General features: G+C 41.2%; 1 protein-coding gene across 1 annotated transcript in view; it reads right to left on the bottom strand.

The window, feature by feature from the left end:
• The window catches only part of NCOA6 (nuclear receptor coactivator 6), a 120,021-nt gene that overhangs the window by 56,111 nt on the left and 43,616 nt on the right, over positions 1–20,294 (bottom strand). Inside the window, exons 3-5 of the mRNA XM_025398598.1 lie at positions 14,232–14,515; positions 8,370–8,525; positions 264–386 (exon numbers count right to left, since the gene is read on the bottom strand). Coding sequence (XP_025254383.1) covers positions 264–386; positions 8,370–8,525; positions 14,232–14,466 — 514 coding nt within the window. The 5' untranslated portion in view covers positions 14,467–14,515. The remainder of the gene's footprint in view (positions 1–263; positions 387–8,369; positions 8,526–14,231; positions 14,516–20,294) is intronic.

Genomic DNA, 20,294 nt, shown 5'->3' with positions numbered 1-20,294 from the left:
TCCTGTCACACAACAAGAAGTCAATAAATGTTTGCTGCATGGCTCAGTGTTCATCAACCTTTAAGCATGAGACCAAAAGATTGCAAAGATGCTTCATGCTGTGACCCCTAGCCTCCAGGAATGACTCATGTCTAGCTTTCCTGATTCAACAAATAGAGATGTAAGTATGCCATGAACCCCCACCTATCTTGCAGGGCTCAAATGATCAAATAAGCCAAAAAGGAAACTAGTAAAATGTCATACAATTGAGTCGGAGGTCGTACCTGGACCACCTGCCATGGGAAATCCCGCCTCCATCCTAACTGAATTTCCGGCTCCGATGGGTCCATTCATTCTCACATCTTGGCTTCGGTTCTGAGCCAAAGCCAGGTTGATAGCACCTTCCCCTGAGAATGACAGTCAAGTGATAAAAAGGAAATCATTAGAATAAAATGCAAATTTTGTTTATAGACAGCTATGTAAGTGCTGTAGTTATCCGTGCTTTTGAAGAATTATGGTTAGTTTACCACCAGAACAATGGTGGGTTCAATGTAGATGGGTCTTTCTTCAACCCATCTGAATAGGTTTCATTAAGCACGAGATATAACCAATTCTTGTAATAAGGAAGCAGGGTGACCATGAATGATGCTTAGTATCAACAGAGATCCTGGAACTCTGAATATTTATTTTCAACCATCTTACCAACTGTGTGTGTGGGGGGTGTGTGTGTATAATGGAAGAAAATGTTCTCAAAAACTCTCAAAATCCTAGACTTTCTTTTGATAATTTATGATCAGAAGGTAGATATTAAATATAAGTAGGTTTAATGAATAAAGAACATATACTGGTGCAGGGATACTAGCACTTGTGAACAAAATGCCACTTCCATTCAATAACTGCAACATAAACCTATATCCAGCAGGAAAAAAATCATGCAATGAAGAGCAGATAGGTTGCTACAAATCTACTTTCTGAGACACCAAATGACAGGACCAGTATTTGTATAGGTTTTTGTTTACTGAAACGGGGTCTCACTTTGTCACCCAGGCTGGAGTGCAGTGACACAGTCATATAGCTCACCACCGCCTTAAATTCCTGGGCCTAAAGGGTCCTCCTGCCTCAGCCTTCTGAGTTGCTGGGACCACAGGCACATAACAGTATGTCCGGCTATGTATAGGATTTTCCTTTTTTTTTTTTTTTTTTTGAGACCGAGTCTCACTTTGTTGCCCAGGCTGGAGTGCAGTGGTGCAATCTTGGCTCATTGCAAGCTCCCCCTCCTGGGTTCACGCCATTCTCCTGCCTCAGCCTCCTGAGTAGCTGGGACTACAGGCACCCGCCACCACACCCGGCTAATTTTTTTGTATTTTTAGTAGAGATGGGGTTTCACTGTGTTAGCCAGAATGGTCTCGATCTCCTGACCTTGTGATCCACCCAGCTCAGCCTCTCAAAGGGCTGGGATTACAGACATGAGCCACCGCACCTGGCCTTTCTTTTTTTTTTTGAGAAGGGGTTTTACTCTGTCGCTCAGGCTAGAGTGCAGTGGTGTGATCTCAGCTCACTGCAACCTTCGTCTCCTGGGTTCAAGGGATTCTCCTACCTCAGCCTCCTGAGTAGCTGGAATTACAGGCACCCACCACCACGCCCAGATAATTTTTGCACTTTTAGTAGAGACAGAGTTTCACCATGTTGGCCAGGCTGGTCTCCAACTCCTGCCCTCATGTGATCACCCACCTCGGCCTCCCAAAGTGCTGGGATTATAGGCATGAGCCACCGTGCCTAGCCTGTATAGGATTTTTAATTTTATCTTATTTGAGCTTCACGGTACCCTCACAGGTAATGTTACCAGAAGTGTTCCAATTAAGTAGACTCTAAACTTAGAGGAAACTTAAATCTTACTTGGTCCAATGATAAAAAGGTCTCTGAAACAAGCTACAGAATGTTTCTTACACTTAATCCAAAATTTTGACTACTGTTATTGTAAGAGAGCACCACCTTGTGGAGAGTTAAAATATAGCTAGTCTGTGGCTGCTGAGCTGAAAGGTTGCACTCACCCAAGTCCTTCTATACTAGGGTTCAGATTCATAGGGTCAGATGGCAAAGTAGAAAGTTAATGAGACACAGCAGTTTCCTCTGTCCTGTCACTGATCTAGGTCAGCTTTCTCTTTCTTTTTTTTTTTTTTTCTGAGATAGAGTCTCACTCTGTCGCCAGGCTGGAGTGCAGTGGTGTGATCTTGGCTCACTGCAGTCTCCACCTTCCGGGGTCAAAAGATTCTCCTGCCTCAACCTCCCAAGTAGCTGGGATTATAGGCGCATGCCAACACACCCAGCTAATTTTTGTATTTTTAGTAGAGACGGGGTTTCACCATGTTTACCAGGATGGTCTCGATCTCCTGACCTTGTGATCCGCCCGAAGTGCTGGGATTATAGGCGTGAGCCTAGGTCAGCTTTCTATGTCTATTTTAACCAGGGAGGTTCACTGGTCACAGGGAACAAACATCCTACCAAAAAGGAAGCAATCACTGGGAGCTACCAGATGCTCTGGCTTGCCTCTAGAAATCAGGCATAAAAGAGAAAGAGAATACAGGTCATGAGGGTTTCCACCAAAGGAAGGGAACTATTAATATACAAAATTTGTCAAGACATTCTAGATAGAAAGAAAATTGTTCTGGAAAAGGACATCAGTTTGTATCATTCCTCTGCTTAAAACAGGTCCATTGCTTTTCACTATTTTAGAAATAAAGACCAAACTTTTTTTTTTTTGAGTCAGAGTCTCACCCTATTGCCTAGGCTGGAGTGCAATGGCACAATCTCAGCTCACTGCAACTTCCGCCTCCGGGTTCAAGTGATTCTCCTGCCTCAGCCTCCCAGGTAGCTGGGATTACAGGTGCTTGCCACCATGCCCGGCTAACTTTTGTATTTTTAGTAGAGACAGGGTTTCATTATGTTGGCCAGACTGGTCTCGAACTCCTGACCTCAGGCAATCTGCCCATCTCAGCCTCACAAAGTGCTGGGATTACAGGCATGAGCCACTGTGCCCGGCCAGGCCAAACTTCTTAACAGTCTACACAAGGGCTCAAATTATCTACCTAGCCAAGTGCTGTTCAACACAAATATAATATGAGCCACAGATACAATTTAAAATTTTCTAGAAGCCACAGTAAGAAACAGATTAAATTAATTATCATTTATTTCACTTAATACATCCAATGTATTGTTATTTCAACATGTAACTAATGCAAAAATTATTGTTATTTTTTGAGACAGGGTCTCACTCTGTTGCCCAGGTTGGAGTGCAGTGGTGAGATAATGGCTCACTGCAGCACTGACCTACTGGGCTTAAGCGATCCTCCCACATCAGCTTCCCAAGTAGCTGGGACTACAGGAGTATGCCAACATGCCTGGCTAATTTTTTTCAGTTTTAAATTTTTTGTAGAGACAGGGTGGGTGTCACTATATTGCCGAGGCTGGTCTTAAACTCCTGCACTCAAGCAATCCTCCTGGCCTCAGCCTTCCAAAGTGCTGGGATTATAGGTGTGAGCCACTGAGCCTGGCCAATATAAGAATTATTGAGATACTTTACATTCTTTTGGGGGATACCAAATCTTCAAAATGTAATATGTATTTTATACTTACAGCGCATATCAGTTTTAACTAGCCACATTTTCAGTGCTCAAAAGCAACATACAGTCAGTCTGTGGCTACCAATACTGGACTGCCCATATTTAGCCCTGTCTACCTCTTTAACCTCATCTCATGCTATTTTTCTCCTTCAATAACAAGGATTCAGCCCCAGTGTTTCTTTTTAGTTTCTTAGGCACACAAGGCTGCTTCTTACCCCAAGGCCTTTGCTCATGTGGTTTCCTCTGCCTAGAACAGTTCTCTGTACTCTTCGCATAGCTAGCTTCTCAATTTTCACATAATCTTAAGTGTCACATGCCCAAAAAGGCCTCTACCAACCATCTTATCCAAGGTTAGGTAACTTTTATCAGAACATCTTGTTATTTCTGCAGAGCACATTCCACATAATCATTCACTCACTCATTTTCTTGCTTGCCTCCCCCATCACTATACAGGGGTAATCACAAGTCTGTCCTTATTCCTTTACATCTGTTGTTCCAGCATAATTAATAGCATTCTCTTTCACTTTCAGAAGTGTCCTACTTTAGGCTGGGCATGGTGACTCACGTTTGTTAATCCCAGCACTTTGGGAGGCCAAGGTGGGAGGATTGCTTCAGACCAGGAGTTCAAGACTAGCGACATGGTGAGACCCCATCTCTATGAAAAATTAGTCAGGTCCATGGTGGCATGCACCTGTGGTCCTAGCTACTCAGGAGGCTGAGATGGGAGGATCACTTGAGCCCAGGAGGCTGAGGCTACAGTGAGTTGTGTTTGTACCACTGCACTCCAACCCAGGCAACATAGTGAGACTTTGTCTCAAATAAAAAAGAAAGAAAAGTGTCGTAATTTAATGATAAATTATATGACGATCTATAATATATCCTTTATACATAAAATAGTGCCTGGTACATGGCAGGTGCTCATTAGCTATTTTTTAAATATAAACAGTCATCTTATTTATAACCTTACAAAGGATTATAGGCATTTTTCTACATGACAAATTAATTTCTGGAAAACCTCACATTTATCAAATCTCATACTCACAATAAGAGGGTTAGGGCAAACTGAAAACCTATGAGACTTTGTAATCAGAGCTCTAATAAAAGCAGTAACTGGTGAAGGCAAAATACCAGAAAAAATGCAGTGGAAATGCCTGGTTAAAGCTGCTGAGATAATGCAGATGTAGTGGAGCTCTGAGCCAGTGGGGCTGCCATTAAGGTGGACACAGGAAGAAATGCAACCTGTCATGAGCTGAGAGCCACGCAAGGCTGGGGGACGTACGTCAGGAAGGCACAGGAATGCACACTCTCATCCTTAATTTTAATAGAGCTGAAAAGACTCCCACACATGCAACAGCTGAGTGAAAAGCTTTCTCTTGTTGATAATTATAATTCTATTTCTACTATTCCAGCTCCTCTTACCTAAGAAAAAAAATAACATCTTAATAAACAGAATTTCCACATTATACTGCTATTATTCCCCTATTTGCCAACTGCATATATGCCAATTCATGTCAAAGAGAACACTATGGGCTCCCAAACTTGCCAATTAGGGGTCCACAAACTACGTCTTGTGGGCCAAATGCAGCCCACTGCATGTTTATTTAAATAAAGTGTTATTGAAATCCTGCCATGTTTACTTGTTTACATATTGCCTATGGCTGTTTTTGCCCTACAAGACAGAGCTGAGTACTTGTTGAGTTGAGATCTTATGGCCTGAAAAGCCAAAAATATTTATTCTTGGCCCTTTATAGAAAAAGTTAGCAGACTACCGCTTTAGGTCACCATGAATTTACAGAGGTGGCACAAAATGTCCTCAAAAAAGATGTTTCCCCAACTCCCTGGCCGAAACTTTAAAAAGGAAGGGTACAGGGAGTATTAGTCAATGGAGAATGGACTCTTGAGAGAACAACCTGTCACTCAAGCCTTGCAGCAGACATGACAGTGGCAACATTCCTTCATTCCTTCTTTTTGTTTTTTTGAGACAAAATTTCGCTCTTGTCGCCCAGGCTGGAGTGCAGTGGCATGATCTCGGCTCACCATAACCTCTGCCTCCTGCATTCAAACAATTCTCCTGCCTTAGCCTCCCGAGTAGCTGGGACCACAGGCATGCACCACCATGCTGGGCTAATTTTTATATTTTTAGTAGAGTCGGGGTTTCACCACGTTGGCCAGGCTGCTCTCAAACTCCTGCCCTCAAGTGATCCATCCACCTCGGCCTCTCAAAGTATTGGGATTACAGGCGTGAGCCACCATGACTGGCCAACATTCCTTCTTACAATTTACAAAATCAATAGCCCAGTTCCGCAAAAGCAATAGCTGCTGCCATCACTTCACTCCTGCCTGAATTCCCAGGATTGTAAGAACAGAGATCATCTGGGACACACATGTAGCCTAAAAGTTAAAGAACTCTTTCTGTATTGTGATAATCATTGTCATATGTGAAATTTCATAATTTCTTAAAATACGTTATCTATTTGCTTCCTTGCTAGTACTCATGTTTGAATTTATGGCTATAATATTAAGGGAGAACCAGCATTTTATCCTTTTAGGAAGTAGGTCTGCTTAAGAGATAAAACTGGTACTTCTTTCTCCAGTGAAAAACACTATCAATTAAGGTTCTGAAGTCTTTAAATAGGAACAGAGACCATAAAATACGTGGGGTTTTAAAGAAACCACTTATGTGTCCCTTAAAGTATAAACAGCCCACACACTGTTATTTTATCCAACAGTTGTTCGACTTCCACTCTTCCTAATAGTTCCTCCTACAGATTGCTGTGAATTAACTATACTTTTCTGGATCCTTTTCGATAGTTCCACATTTTTCAAATTAAAGTGGTTATTGTTTAAGCCACTATCCCCTCATTTATCAAGTGGTGAAATTTATCCCATTTCTCAATCTACATATAACCCTTTCTAAATAATCTGTTTGTTGGTGTTTCCCCTTTGAGGGCACAGCAACCTACAATGCTAGACTGCATAAAATGTGTCTCACTTCTATAAACAAAATGATGACCTCGGCTGCTGAGGTTTCACGGAGCATTTAGGTTCTACGTAAGCACAGGGCCAGGAGGACCTGGCCTACTGTGGAAGGGAAAGTTGGAATTGCTGGTTGTCACCTGGTTGTATCAACACAGGAGGGGAAGAGGGGAGTCTGGTTCACTGAGCTTCCAAAGAGCTCTCCCACACATGGTAGGTACTTATATCTCTCACAGGTTTGTCTTCCTTACTAAAGTCATAAGCTCTTCCGAGTTTATAACAGTAAGGACAATATTTATCACTGTATTCCAAATGCTAAAGCTTATAGTCTATGGGGGATAAAACAACAATCAATAATTGCTCTAATGAAAGTGTGAGATAAATGATCTAAGGAAGAGAAACAAACTTTTGTGAGAGCACATAGCAAAGGACTCTGACTTGCCAAAGGAGTTCAGAGAACACAACCTCAAGATTTAAGCTGATACTTGAAGGCTGAGCAGGCATGAACTAGGGGAAGGGGGGCTGGTAGGGGATAGTATTTCATTCAGAGAAGACATCAATACAAAGGACCTGTGGCAGAAGGAAGAGAAAGTTGAGAAGCTGGAACACAGTGGGCAAGGGAGGAGAGTTATACAAGATAAGGCTGGATGAAGAAGGTAGAGGTGAGACCATGCAAGGCCTGAGGTCATGGTAAGGAGTTTGGTCTTCATTCTTTGAATAATACCAAGAGATAGTAGGATTTTAATCTAGGGGTATAGGGGTGTAGGGGTGTAGGGGGGTGTGTGTGTGTGTGTGTGTGTATGTGTGTAAGGGTGTGTGTGTGTGTGCGCGCGCGCATGCCTGCTCATCTAATTTTCATTTTGAAAAAGATCATTCTGGTAAAAATATTGAAAATGAACACTGTGGGCCGGCATGATGGCTCACGCCTGTAATCCCAGCACTTTGGGAGGCCGAAGAGGGTAGATCAACTGAGGTCAGAAGTTTGAGACCAGCCTGGCCAAGATGGTGAAACCTCGTCTCTACTAAAAGCACAAAAATTAGCTGGGCATGGTGGTACGTGCCTGTAATCCCAGCTACTTGGGAGGCTGAGGCAGGAGAATCGCTTGAACCTGGGAAGTGGAGGTTGCAGTGAGCTGAGATCACGCCACTATACTCCATCCTGGGCAACAGAGCGAGACTCTGCCTCAAAAAAAAAAAAGAAAGAAAGAAAAGAAAAGAAAATGAACACTGCTACAAAAGGAAAGGACTGTTGAAGGCTTTGTAATCTGTTAGACGAATAAAGAAAATACTAAACTTTATTTGGTGGAAGGAAGGAAGCAAATTAAATTATATGTTAAGCTGGGTACAGTGGTACAGGTGTAGTCCCAGCTACTCAGGAGGCTGAGATGGGAGGATCATCTGAGGCCAAGAGTTTGAGTCCAGCCTGGGCAACACAGAAAGACACCATCTCTAAAAACAACAACAATAACAAAGAAAACCACACATCTAAATAAATAAGACAAATCAATTCCTGGTCAGGATGCCAGTAAAATCAAAGTCTGAAAGACTGATGGTCAAAATTAGCCAAAGGAATGGAAACCAAGACTATAGATGTAAAGACCATCAGGACCCAGCAATAACCTCAGTCAGTCCCTCTTCATCTAAGGTGCTGCAAAGCAAAGTACAAGTTACATGAGTTGCTTGGCATTCTGAAATACAAGAGCAGAGGAACAGACAAAGCAGCATAGAAAATCATGCTATATTCTACTACTGTAATGATTCTGGTCTAGATGGACACATGGCAAAGTAAAAGACCTTCAATCTGAACGGAGAGAATCCCTAAATCCCGAAGCTGCTGGTTGTTGCTCTGAGCAAGGATCCGTAGCCGCTCCGCTGCTTCCCGGGGGATGTTGAATGTCACACGCACGCTGTTCCAGGGCTCCACCTTCTGTACTTTTAGCTTGCTGGACTCTTGATTGTGAAAGAAAAAGAATTTTATTAGTAATCTTTTAGCCACCAGAGGAGAGATGGAATTAAAAACAAACCAAAAGAGTAAAAGAATAAGGTGGAGCACCAGCTTGGAATAGCTAACAGAGCATGCTTTGGAGCTACATACTCAAATCTAATCCTAGCTTTGCCACTTAGCACCTGGATGACCATGAATGAGCTATTTAACCTTTCTGAAACTTATCTTTTTCTTTTCTAAAACTATGAAAAAAACTACTTCATGAGATTTTGAGTACAAATTAGATAATACATGCAGAAAACCTAGCATAGTACCTGGCACATCACAGGCAATGAATAAATGGAAAGCAGTAAGATGGAGAAAGGATCATAAAAAAGAAGAGAGAGGTTAAGTTTAAATTAATAGAACAGGCTCATGCCTATAATCCCAGCATTTTGGGAGGCCGAGGTGGGTGGATCACAAGGTCAGGAGTTCATGACTAGCCTGGCCAACATAACGAAACCCTGTCTCTACTAAAAATATAAAAATTTGCTGGGCATGGTGGCACGCACCTGTAGTCCCAGCTACTCGGGAGGCAGAGACAGGAGAATTGCTTGAACCCAGGAGGTGGAAGTTGTGGTGAGCCTAGATTGTGCCACTGCACTCCAGCCTGGGCAACAAAGTGAGACTCCGTCTCAAAAAAAAAAAAAAGGCAAAGGACAGTTCTCCAGAAAAGATACACAAATGGCCAATAAGCACATGAAAAGATGCTTGACATAACTAATCATTAGAGAAATGCAAATCAAAATAAGATACCACCTCACAACCATTACCATGATACTATCAAAACCACAGAAAATAAACATTGGTGAAGATATGGAGAAACAGAATCCGCAGGGCGTGGTGGCTCACACCTATAATCCCAGCATTTCGGGAGGCTGAGGCTGGTGAATCACTTGAGTTCGATCAGTCAGGAGTTTGAGATCAGCCTGGCCAACATGGCAAAACCCCGTCTCTACTAAAAATACAAAAATTAGCCAGGCATGGTGGTGCACACCTGTAGTCCCAGCTACTCAGGAGGCTGAGGCAGGTGAATCACTTGAACCCAGGAGGCAGAGGTTGCTGTGAACCAAGATTGCGCTACTGCACTCCAACCTGGGCAACAGAACAAGACTCCATCTCAAAAAAAAAAAAAAAGAAACTGGAACCGTTGTGCACTGTCAGTGGGAATGTAAAAGGATACAAGCTGCTGTGGAAAACGACAGTTTCTCACAAAAAATTAAAAACAGAATTACCACAAGATGTAGCAATTCTACTTCAGAGTACACACTCAAATGAACTGAAAGCAGAGTCCCAGAGAGATATTTGTACACCATATTCATAGCAGCATTACTCACAATAGCTAAGATATAGAAGCAACCCAATGTCTACTGACAGATGAATGAATCAGTAAAATATGGTATATATATACAATGGAATATTATTATTATTATTTGAGACGGAATCTTGCTGTCACCAGGCTGGAGTGCAGTGGCATGATCTTGGCTCACTGCAACCTCTGCCTCCTGGGTTCGAGCAATTCTTCTGCCTCACCATCCTGAGCCGGGACAACAGGTGTGTGCCACCACGCCCAGCTAATTTTTGTATTTTTAGTAGAGACGGGGTTTCACCATGTTGGCCAGGATGGTCTTGATCTCCTGACCTCATGATTGCCTGCCTCGGCGTCCTGAAGTGCTGGGATTATAGGCGTGAGCCACTGCACCCAGCCATGATGGAATATTATTAAGCCTTAAAAAGGAAGGAAATACTGTCACATGGTGCAACATCAATGGACTTTGAGCATCTTACGCTAAGTAAAATAAGCCAGTCACAAAAAGGCAAAATTCCACTTATATGAAGGAAGTAGTCAAAAATCATAGAAACAGATAGTAGAATGGTGGTTTCCAGGGGCTAGGAGCAAGGAGGAAATGGGGGGTTGTTATTTAATGGTTAGAGATGTTCAATTTTTTTTTTTTTTTTTTTGAGACAGAGTCTTACTCTGTCACCAGGCTGGAGCACAGTAACGCGATATCGGCTCACTGCAACCTCCACCTCCCGTGTTCAAGTAATTCTCCTGCCTCAGCCTCCCAAGTAGCTGGGACTATAGGCGCCCGCCACCATGCCTGGCTAATTTTTGTATTTTTAGTAGAGACAGGATTTCACCATGTTGGCCAGGATGGTCTCAATCTCTTGACCACGTGATCCACCTGCCTCGGCCTCCCAAAGTGCTGGAATTACAGGCGTGAGCCACCGTGCCTGGACAGAGATGTTTAATTTTACAGGATGAAAAGAGTTAGGGTGACACATGGTGGTGATGGTTGCACAACATTATGAGTATATTTAATTTCCACTAAACTGTATGCTCAATAATGGTTAACATAGTAAATTTCATGTGTATTATACAGTAAAAAATAATTTTTAAAAAAGTTAAGTAATTGAGGAGGTACTATTAAATGTAGTTACATTTTACAGGTTGGAAAGCAAATCCCAGGCACAATTAGCTGATAAAAAAGTTATTTGGCTGGGTGCAGTGGTGCATGCCTGTAATCTTAGCACTTTGGGAGGCCAAGGTGGGCAGATCACTTGAGCTCAGGAGTTTGAGACCACCCTGGGCAACATAGTGAGAACTCATCTCTACAAAAAATAAACAGAAAATTAGCCAGGTGCAGTGGTGTGCGCCTGTAGTCCCAGCTACTTGTGAAGCTGAGGTGGGAGAATTGTTTGAGCCTGGGAGGTCAAGGCTACAGTGAGCTGAGATCATGTCACTGCATTCCAGCCTGGGTGATGGGGTGAGACACTGCCTCAAAAAAGAAACAAAAACAAAAAAAGTTATTCAACAACCTCAGGCAAAACAATGTTCTCTTTTGTTATTAACTCAGCTAAACTGAATCTTCTGTATCCTTCATTCAGTTATACATTCTAATATTAAGATAATGGTCATTCAACACCTGTGAAAAAAAGGAAAAAAAGAGATAATGGTCATAGAGGAATATCTTTTCTCAAAATGAGAAATATCTATGGATAGAGGAAAGTGCCTACATGTTGCCTACAGCCCCTTCCAGCTCTTAAACCACTGTATACTGAATGTTAACTTTTCCAGACATGGAGTTCACTTGCTCTAATGTGGGAAAAAAAAAGGGAAAACTTGCTAAAAGGAATGAGATAACACAATCACAGGAATTTAGAAAAGATTAGACAATATTTAGTCCAAGACTATTTTACAGGTGAGGAAACCAAGGCCCAGAAAGTGATCTGCTCAGAATCCTGTGGCTAACTAGTAGCATCAGAGATGACATTAAAACCCAGCTCTGATTTTCAGGGCAATTTCCTTTCCATTACACGTAGGCCTCCAAACAGCAAAAGGCAGCAAGTTTGGGGATCCTGGCCACCAATCATAGACACTGGAAGGACTTCTTCCCACTCTGAAGTGTACTGGAATCTTGTACATATTCTACACAAACATCAAATTTGCTTACGGTATTAACACTTGTAATATGCTTGCAGAAAAATCCATATTCCTAATAGTTATATCTTATCAAAATCTTTTTGAACTTTCATATTTGAGAGATTTGACTTAAAATTTTTTTGGACCAAGAATATAATCTGATAGCACCATAAATCTAGAATTGGTTATTTATTTATTTTTTTTTTGACACTCACTCTGTCACCCAGGCTGGAGTGCAGTGGCGTGATCTCAGCTCACTGCAACTTCTACCTTCTGGGTTCAAGCAATTCTCGTACCTCAGCCTCCCGAGTAGCTCGGATTACAGTCACCTGCCAGCACGTCTGGCTAATTTTTGTATTTTTAGTAGACGAGGTTTCACCACGTTGGCTGGGCGTGTCTCAAACTCCTGGCTTCAGTTGATCCGCCCGCCTTGACCTCCCAAAGTGCTGGGATTACAGGCGCGAGCCACTGCGCCCACCTTTATTTATTATTTATTTTTTTAGACAGGGTCTCACTCTGTTGCCCAGGCTGGAGTGCAGGGGCACTATTAGAGCTCACTGCAGCCTTGACCTCCTTGGACTCAAGTGATCCTCCCACCTCAGCCTCTCGAGTAGCTGGGACTACAGGCGCACGCCAACATACCCAGCTAATTTTTGTATTTTCTGTAGAGATGAGGTCTCTCTATATTGTCCAGGCTGGTCTTGAACTCCTGGGTTCAAGTGATCCACACAACTCAACCTTCCAAAGCACTGGGATTACAGGCAAGAACTACTATGCCTGGCCTAGGTTTGGTAATTTATTTGAAAGCCATAAATAAATTGATTCAGCAACATATAAACAACAGAAAAATGTAGTAATTAATAAAGAGCAATGAACAATTTCAGGCCCAGCTAGACCTTTATAATATATATTATAACTATGATTATGGTTACAATAATGTTGATAACGACATGAAAAATTCTTAATTGTATGCTAAAAATAATACATAACTATGAAGAATCGTATACAACACAGTAAAAAGCAGCTGAAAAAACAGCTTCCCTCCAGATAACAATCTCAAAGATAAAACCCCCAAGCCTAAAAAAAGCTAATTAACTCTTCTTGATCAATTTAGGATTTGTGATTAAAGGAATAAATCTAGGCTTTTCACTGTGTCTGAATGGATTAGATAATTGTGCTAACTAGAATAGAGAACATCTAAATCAAGGTTCAAAACCACAAATGCCTGTAAGATCTGGACAGGTAATCTAAATGTGTGAAGAAGCCAGATGGGAACTGTGGTGAAGTGGGGTTGCTCTCAGTAGCAGCTGCTACTTAGTACCATCTGGGAAAGAGGGAGAACTCAATGTTATCAGATCTTCCTATTTTTAAAGATAAATGTAAAACTCTGGATTTTCATGCAATATATCTCAATTTTTAAAGCACTGGCAATGAAACTCAAACATTAAAAACAAACTAAATCTCAAACACTAATGTGGGCCAAATAACACATGGTTGTAGACTGGATCCAGCAAGTTGTCAGCTAGTGACTTCTGATATAAAAGTTAAGGGAATAGGCCGGGCGCGGTGGCTCAAGCCTGTAATCCCAGCACTTTGGGAGGCCGAGATGGGCGGATCATGAGGTCAGGAGATCGAGACCATCCTGGCTAACACGGTGAAACCCCGTCTCTACTAAAAAATACAAAAAACTAGCCGGGCGAAGTGGCAGGTGCCTGTAGTCCCAGCTACTGGGGAGGCTGAGGCAGGAGAATGGCATGAACCCGAGAGGAGGAGCTTGCAGTGAGCTGAGATCCGGCCACTGCACTCCAGCCTGGGTGACAGAGCAAGACTCCGTCTCAAAAAAAAAAAAAAAGTTAAGGGAATAAATTTAAAGTGCATTATAAGCAGACTCATGGAATAGTAAGTTTTCTAAGCTTTAAGGGTCCTTAAAGATTTCAATTTACAGATAAGGAAAATGAAGTCCAGAGAGTTAAAAACAAATAAATTTGGATATTGAGAATTACTTTTATCCACTACAGCAGATTATCCAACAATTTCCATGATAAGAAATACTTTATGTTAAGCTCTTCGATGTTACTTAAAAGAAAGAAAACATGTATATTTTTAAAATCCTAAAATTCTACCTTTGCACTTAAATTCGGCCTTTTGACCCAATTTAGCAAACTTGCTTTGTAAAACTCAAGATAGCCATAGAAGGGCAAACATTTCAAAAACAGTAACAGGAAAAAAAATAATTAAAGCAAATTACCCATGTGTAGCAAATTGGGCACATTTTTCAATATTGCATCTAATTTCCATTTGAAGTCTTTATCATCTATATTTCCTTTGAAGGCCACAAAAATTGTGGAATCCTCCAAAATACTATCACTTTTTGTGTCATCATCTTCTAGTCCGGAGTCAAAATCCATCTCTGAGTCTTCCATTGTTGATGAACACAAGGAAGTATAGATGTCTTCTAGGTTTGGAAGGTCATCCAAAACCATGGTGAATATTATTCCAGAAGCATGTGCCAAGCGGACAATAAGAAAACTTCTGAAAAGAGAAGATACAAAAGAGCATTACAATGCATAGTTATGCATTCAACAATGTATAATTCATAGTTCTATGAAAATTATAATTTATTTGACAATAAGGAAATACTATAATTAAGAAATTACAAAAAAGAAGATAAGCTATTTTAATTATGATATTCTAAAACAATTAGTTCTTACAGTTATTACCAAAAATAAAAATACACCAGTCTTAAATTTAACATTCTTTTTATTATGTTATATGCCACTTTTTTGTAAGCCTAGAATGTCAGGAGAAGGGAACAAAGGATCACAAGAAAATAAAACAAGCACATACTTTTTGGGAATTATAGGCCTTTGGTTGACCCCACAGAGCAAGGGGCTCCCCAAGACTCTCCCTACTTCTGTCCTGACAAAAGCTTAAAAGGAGCCAAGGTTTCTAAAGCCCTCTTCCTTCTCCAAACTACAAAGCACAACCAGACCTGACTAATAGCAACTGGATGATTACCTAAAATTCTGAAGTCTTTCATGAGCCATTTTAAACAACGTTTAAAGGGTTATTAACAGTGGAATGGCTGAAAATAATGATTCAGAAATAAACACTTAAAAATTCTTACATGAAAGGGCTGGGTGCGGTGGCTCACACCTATAATCCCAGCACTTTGGGAGGCCAAGGTGGGCAGATCACTTGAGATCAGGAGTTTGAGACCAGCCTGGCCAACATAATGAAACCCTGTCTCTACTAAAATACAAAAATTAGCTGGGTGTGGTGGTGTGTGCCTGTATTCCCAGCTACTCAGGAGGCTAAGGCAGGAGAATTGCTTGAATCCGGAAGGGCAGAGGTTGAAGGAGCCGAGGTCGTGTCACTGCACTCCAGCCTGGGCGACAGAGTGAGACTCCATCTCAAAACACACACACACATACACACACACACACACACACACACACACACACACAAAACAACCAAAAAAGGGGTTGATAGACGTTTATGAAAATAAAGAACTGTGTTCTGGACAGAATTAAATTGCTTCCTAACTTTTAGATATAAAGAAGTTACATTTTCTGCTATTTTCAGGTATACTGCTTACCAAAAAGTACATGTAGATCACACAGTGTGGCCATTCCCTCTGTTAGCTTTGGGACTGAAGATCACATACTTAACCCAAAAGTAAATGAATGAACATTAATTTCCAGCATTTGTGGTAAGCAAAAATGGCATGGAAACCTAAGAAGCTCCCACAAATGTTCTAATAAAATAATCCCTTATAATTTTAACTATAACACAACATTGATTGATTGACTGACTGACTGAGACAGAGTCTCACTTTGGTGCCCAGGCTGCAGTGCGGTGGCACAATCTCGGCTCACTGCAACCTCCATCTCCCAGGTTCAAGCGATTCTCCTGCCTCAGCCTCCTGAGTAGCTGGAACTACAGGCAAGCACCATCATGCCCGGCTAATCTTCTGTAGTTTTAGTGGAGATGGGGTTTTGCCACATTGCCCAGGCTGGTTTCGAACTTCTGAGCTCAGGCAAGCCACTCACCCTGGCCTCCCCAAGTGCTAGAATTACAGACGTGAGACACCATGTCCAGCCTTTTATTTATTTATGGCACTTATTTATATTATTAAAATATTATAAATTATTACTTTATACTTGTAACTATAATTACAAGTTTCTTTTTAAAAAAAGGATAAGAACATTAATCCCCTAAAAAGCAACTATATTAGGTTGGTAGGATCATTGATAAATTTTATTTTCCTATTTTCCAAATATGCTGCAAATCATTAGGAAATACAAAACTGCTGTAATATGGTTATATTCCGTGCATAAATAAAAAAAAGTAACTGAAAAACTGTTTAACTTTTTTTTTTAATTTATTTTTTTGAGACAGGGTCTTACTCTGTTGCTGGAATGCAGTGGCACAAACATGGCTCACTGCAGCCTCAACCTCCTGGGCTCAAGTGATCCTCTCACCTCAGCTTCCCAAGCAGCTGGGATTACAGGCATGTACCACCATGCCCAGCTAATTTTTAAAACTTTTTATAGAGATTGCATCTTGCCATATTGCCCAGGCTGGTCTCAAACTCTTAGGTTCAGGTGATTCTCCCACCTTAGCCTCCCAAAGTGCTGGGATTACAGGCATGAGCTACCATGTCCAGTCAATTTTTCTTTTTTAAATAGTGAGGCTGGTGGATTGCTTGAGGGCAGCAATTTAAGACTAGCCTGGGCAACACACTGAGACCCTGTCTCTACAAAAAATAAAAAAATTAACTGGGTGTGCATGCCTATAGCTCCAGCTACTCAGGAGGCTGAGGCGGGAGGATCCCTCAAATCCAGGAGTTTGAGGCAGCAGTGAGCTACAATAGTGCCACTGCATTCCACTAAGGGTGATAGCAAGATTTTTGTCTCTAAAAATAAAAATAAAATAGGCCGGGCGCGGTGGCTTATGCCTGTAATCCCAGCACTTCGGGAGGCTAAGGCGGGTGGATCACCTGAGGTCAGAAGTTCGAGACCAGCCTGGCTAACATGGTAAAACCCCGTCTTTACTGAAAATACAAAAATCAGCTGGGCGTGGTGGCAGGCACCTATAATCCCAGCTACTTGGGAGGCTGAGGCAGGAGAATCACTTGAACCCAGGAGGTGGAGGTTGCAGTGAGCCGAGATCGCACCACTGCACTCCAGCCTGGAGGACAAGAACAACACTTCGTCTCAAAAATAAATAAATAAAACAAAATAAAATAATTGCTAGTGACTAAACTTCAACAGCAAAGGCTTTGCAAAAACCAACCTAAGCAACCTTTGGGGAAAAAATTCCTCTGTTACAAGAAAAAATACTTCCAAATTTCAGCAGAGCACCTTGTGTTCTGGCAATTATATCCTTTTCTCGTACTATGACTGTTACAATGAAACTGATTTGGGTGGTTAAGAAACAACAGCAGGGTCAGTGGTTCATACCTGTATTCCTAGCACTTTGGGAGGCAGAGGCCGGAGGCCTGCTTGAGCCTAGGAGTTCTAGACCAGGCTGGGTAACAGCGAGACCATGTCTCAATTTTTTTAAAAATTAAAAAAACAAAAGAAACAACAGCAGTCAGAAAATCTCAAATTAATACCACTGCCCTTATTTAACTGCCATCTGCATTTTACAGATTTTTAATAAACTTTAGAGGTAATTAAACACAACTAATAAAGATTTTTAGGGCTTAAAAGTTGCTGCTTAGCAGGAAAAATGATGACCGCCTACAAAGCTATAGCTATTTAGCAACTATTCCAAAGTTGGAACAACTGCAAGAAAACAATTTAAAACCTAAGAAACATTTTCCAAAAGAATCTTTAACCAGAAAGAAGACTAACTAAAAAGCCTGGACTTTGATAGTCTCCCTAAATAGGCCATTGGTCATGACATGAAGACTGTGTATCTAGATCTGGAAAACCTTATGCTGGCAGATACAGGAATTGTCAGTTTAACAATACTATGGGCACTACACAGTACTTTAAAAAAAAAAGAGAAATAGAAAGTCTATGAAAAATTGCTGGCCTTCCCTCCAAAAAAAATAAGTTTTAAAGAAACTTCTTTGGTTGGTAGGCTATTTATTATTGCCTCAATTTCAGAACTTGTTAACTGGTATATTCAGAGATTTAGTTTCTTCCTGGTTCAGTCTTCCTGGTTCAGTTCAGAGTGTATTTGTCTAGGCATTTATCCATTTCTTTTAGATTTTCTAGTTTATGTACACAGAGGTGTTTATAGTATCTCTGTGGTATCAGTGGTGATAGCCCCCTTATCATTTCTGATTGTTTATTTAATTCTTCTTTCTTCTTTATTAGTCTTGCTAGTGGTCTATTATAACTAGTGATCCATCATTATTATTATTATTATTATTTTTTCCCCCCCCAAAAAACCAGCTTCTGGATTCACTGATTTTTTCAAGGGTTTTTCGTGTCTCTATCTCCTTCAGTTCAGCTCTAATCTTGGTTATTTCTTGATCTTTTGCTAGCTTTGGGGTTATTTGCTCATTTTCCAGTTCTTTTAGTTGAGATGTTAGATTGTTAACTTGAGATCTCTCTAGCTTTTTGATGTGGGCATTTAGTGCTATAAATTTCCCACTTAACACTGTTTAACACTATCCCAGAGATTCTGGTATATTGTCTCTTTGTTCTCATTAGTTTCAAAAAACTTCTTGATTTCTGTCTTAATTTCATTATTTACCCAAAAGTCATTCAGGAGCAGGTTGTTCAATTTCCACTTAGTTGTGTGGTTATGAGTGAACTTCTTAATCTTGAGTTCTAATTTGATTGTGCTGTGATCTGAGAGACTGTTATGACTAAATAGGATTCCTTATTTAACAAATGGTGCTGGGAGAACCGGCTAGCCATATGCAGAAAATTGAAACTGGACCCCTTCCTTACACCATCCTTACAAAAATTAACTCAAAATGGATTAAAGACTAAAATGTAAAACCCAAAACTAAAAACTAAAAACCCTCAGAAGAAAACCTAGGCAATACCATTCAGGACATGGGCATGGGCAAAGATTTCATGACAAAAACGCCAACAGCAATTGCAACAAAAAAATTGACAAATGGGATCTAATTAAAATAAAGAGCTTCTGCATAGCAAAAGAAACTATCATCAGAATGAACAGACAACCTACAGACTGGGACAAAATGTTTGCAATCTACCCATCTAACAAAGGTCTAATATCCAGAGTCCACAAGAAACTTAAACAAATTTATCAAAAAAACAACCCCATTAAAAAGTGTGCTTTCAGGTGTCTCCTGCCTCCACTCTTATCGTCCTCCAATCTGTCTTCAGACAGCAGCCAGAGGGATCTTTTTAAAACACAAAATAGGCCAGGTGTGATGGTTCGGGCCTGTAATTTCAGCACTTTGGGAGGCTGAGGTTGGAGGATATTTTGAGACCACTCCTGTCAACACAGTAAGAGCCCATCTCTACAAAAAAAATGTAAAAATTAATCAGATGTGGTGATGCACACCTGTAGTCCCAGCTACTTGGGAGGCTAGGGTGGCAGAACTGCTTGAGCCTGGGAGGTCAAGGCTACAGTGAGCTATGATTGTGCCACTACACTCCAGCCTGGGTGAGAGAGCAAGATCTATTTTAGAGATGGCCTAACAGGCCTAGGAAACAAGTTATTGAGGAAAAACCTCAAAACAAACTTTGCCATTTACAAATTAACCTGTATTTGATGCAGGAGAGGCAAGCCCCCAAAGTGGGGTTTAGCCTTCAAGCGTTCTTGGCTTCACCCAGGAAAGAACCTAAGGGTGAGCCAGGGTAGGGTAGAAGAAAACAGCTCTATTGAAGCTGCAGTGTTACAACTCTGTGACTGCTCCTGCAGAGCAGGACTACCCCATAGGCAGTGTGCTGAGACTAGCAGCTCAGGGCAGTTTTGCAGTTATATTTACACCAAATTTTTTTTTTTTTTTAGATGGAGTCTCGCTCTGTCACTTAGGCTGAAGTGAAGTGGTGTGATCTCAGCTCACTGCAACCTCCACCTTCCAGGTTCAAGCAATTTTCCTGCCTCAGCTTCCCAATTAGCTGAGACTACAGGCGGATGCCACCACGCTTGACTAATTTTTTTATTTTGGTAGAGACGGAGTTTCACCGTGTTGCCCAAGCTGGTCTCGAACTCCTGAGCTTAAGCAATCCGCCCACCTCAGCCTCCTACTGTACCCAGCCAGGGGTTATATTTATATCTACTTTCATGTACTTATTTAAATTTTTTTGAGATTGAGTCGAGCTCTGTCTCGCCCAGGTTGGAGTGCAGTGACACATTTTAGTAGAGATGG

Source organism: Theropithecus gelada, chromosome 10 (assembly GCF_003255815.1).
Source record: "Theropithecus gelada isolate Dixy chromosome 10, Tgel_1.0, whole genome shotgun sequence".
NCBI classification, from domain to species: domain Eukaryota; kingdom Metazoa; phylum Chordata; class Mammalia; order Primates; family Cercopithecidae; genus Theropithecus; species Theropithecus gelada.
Note: the sequence above shows the minus strand (reverse complement) of the source record. Positions and strands in the feature narration are given on the sequence as shown.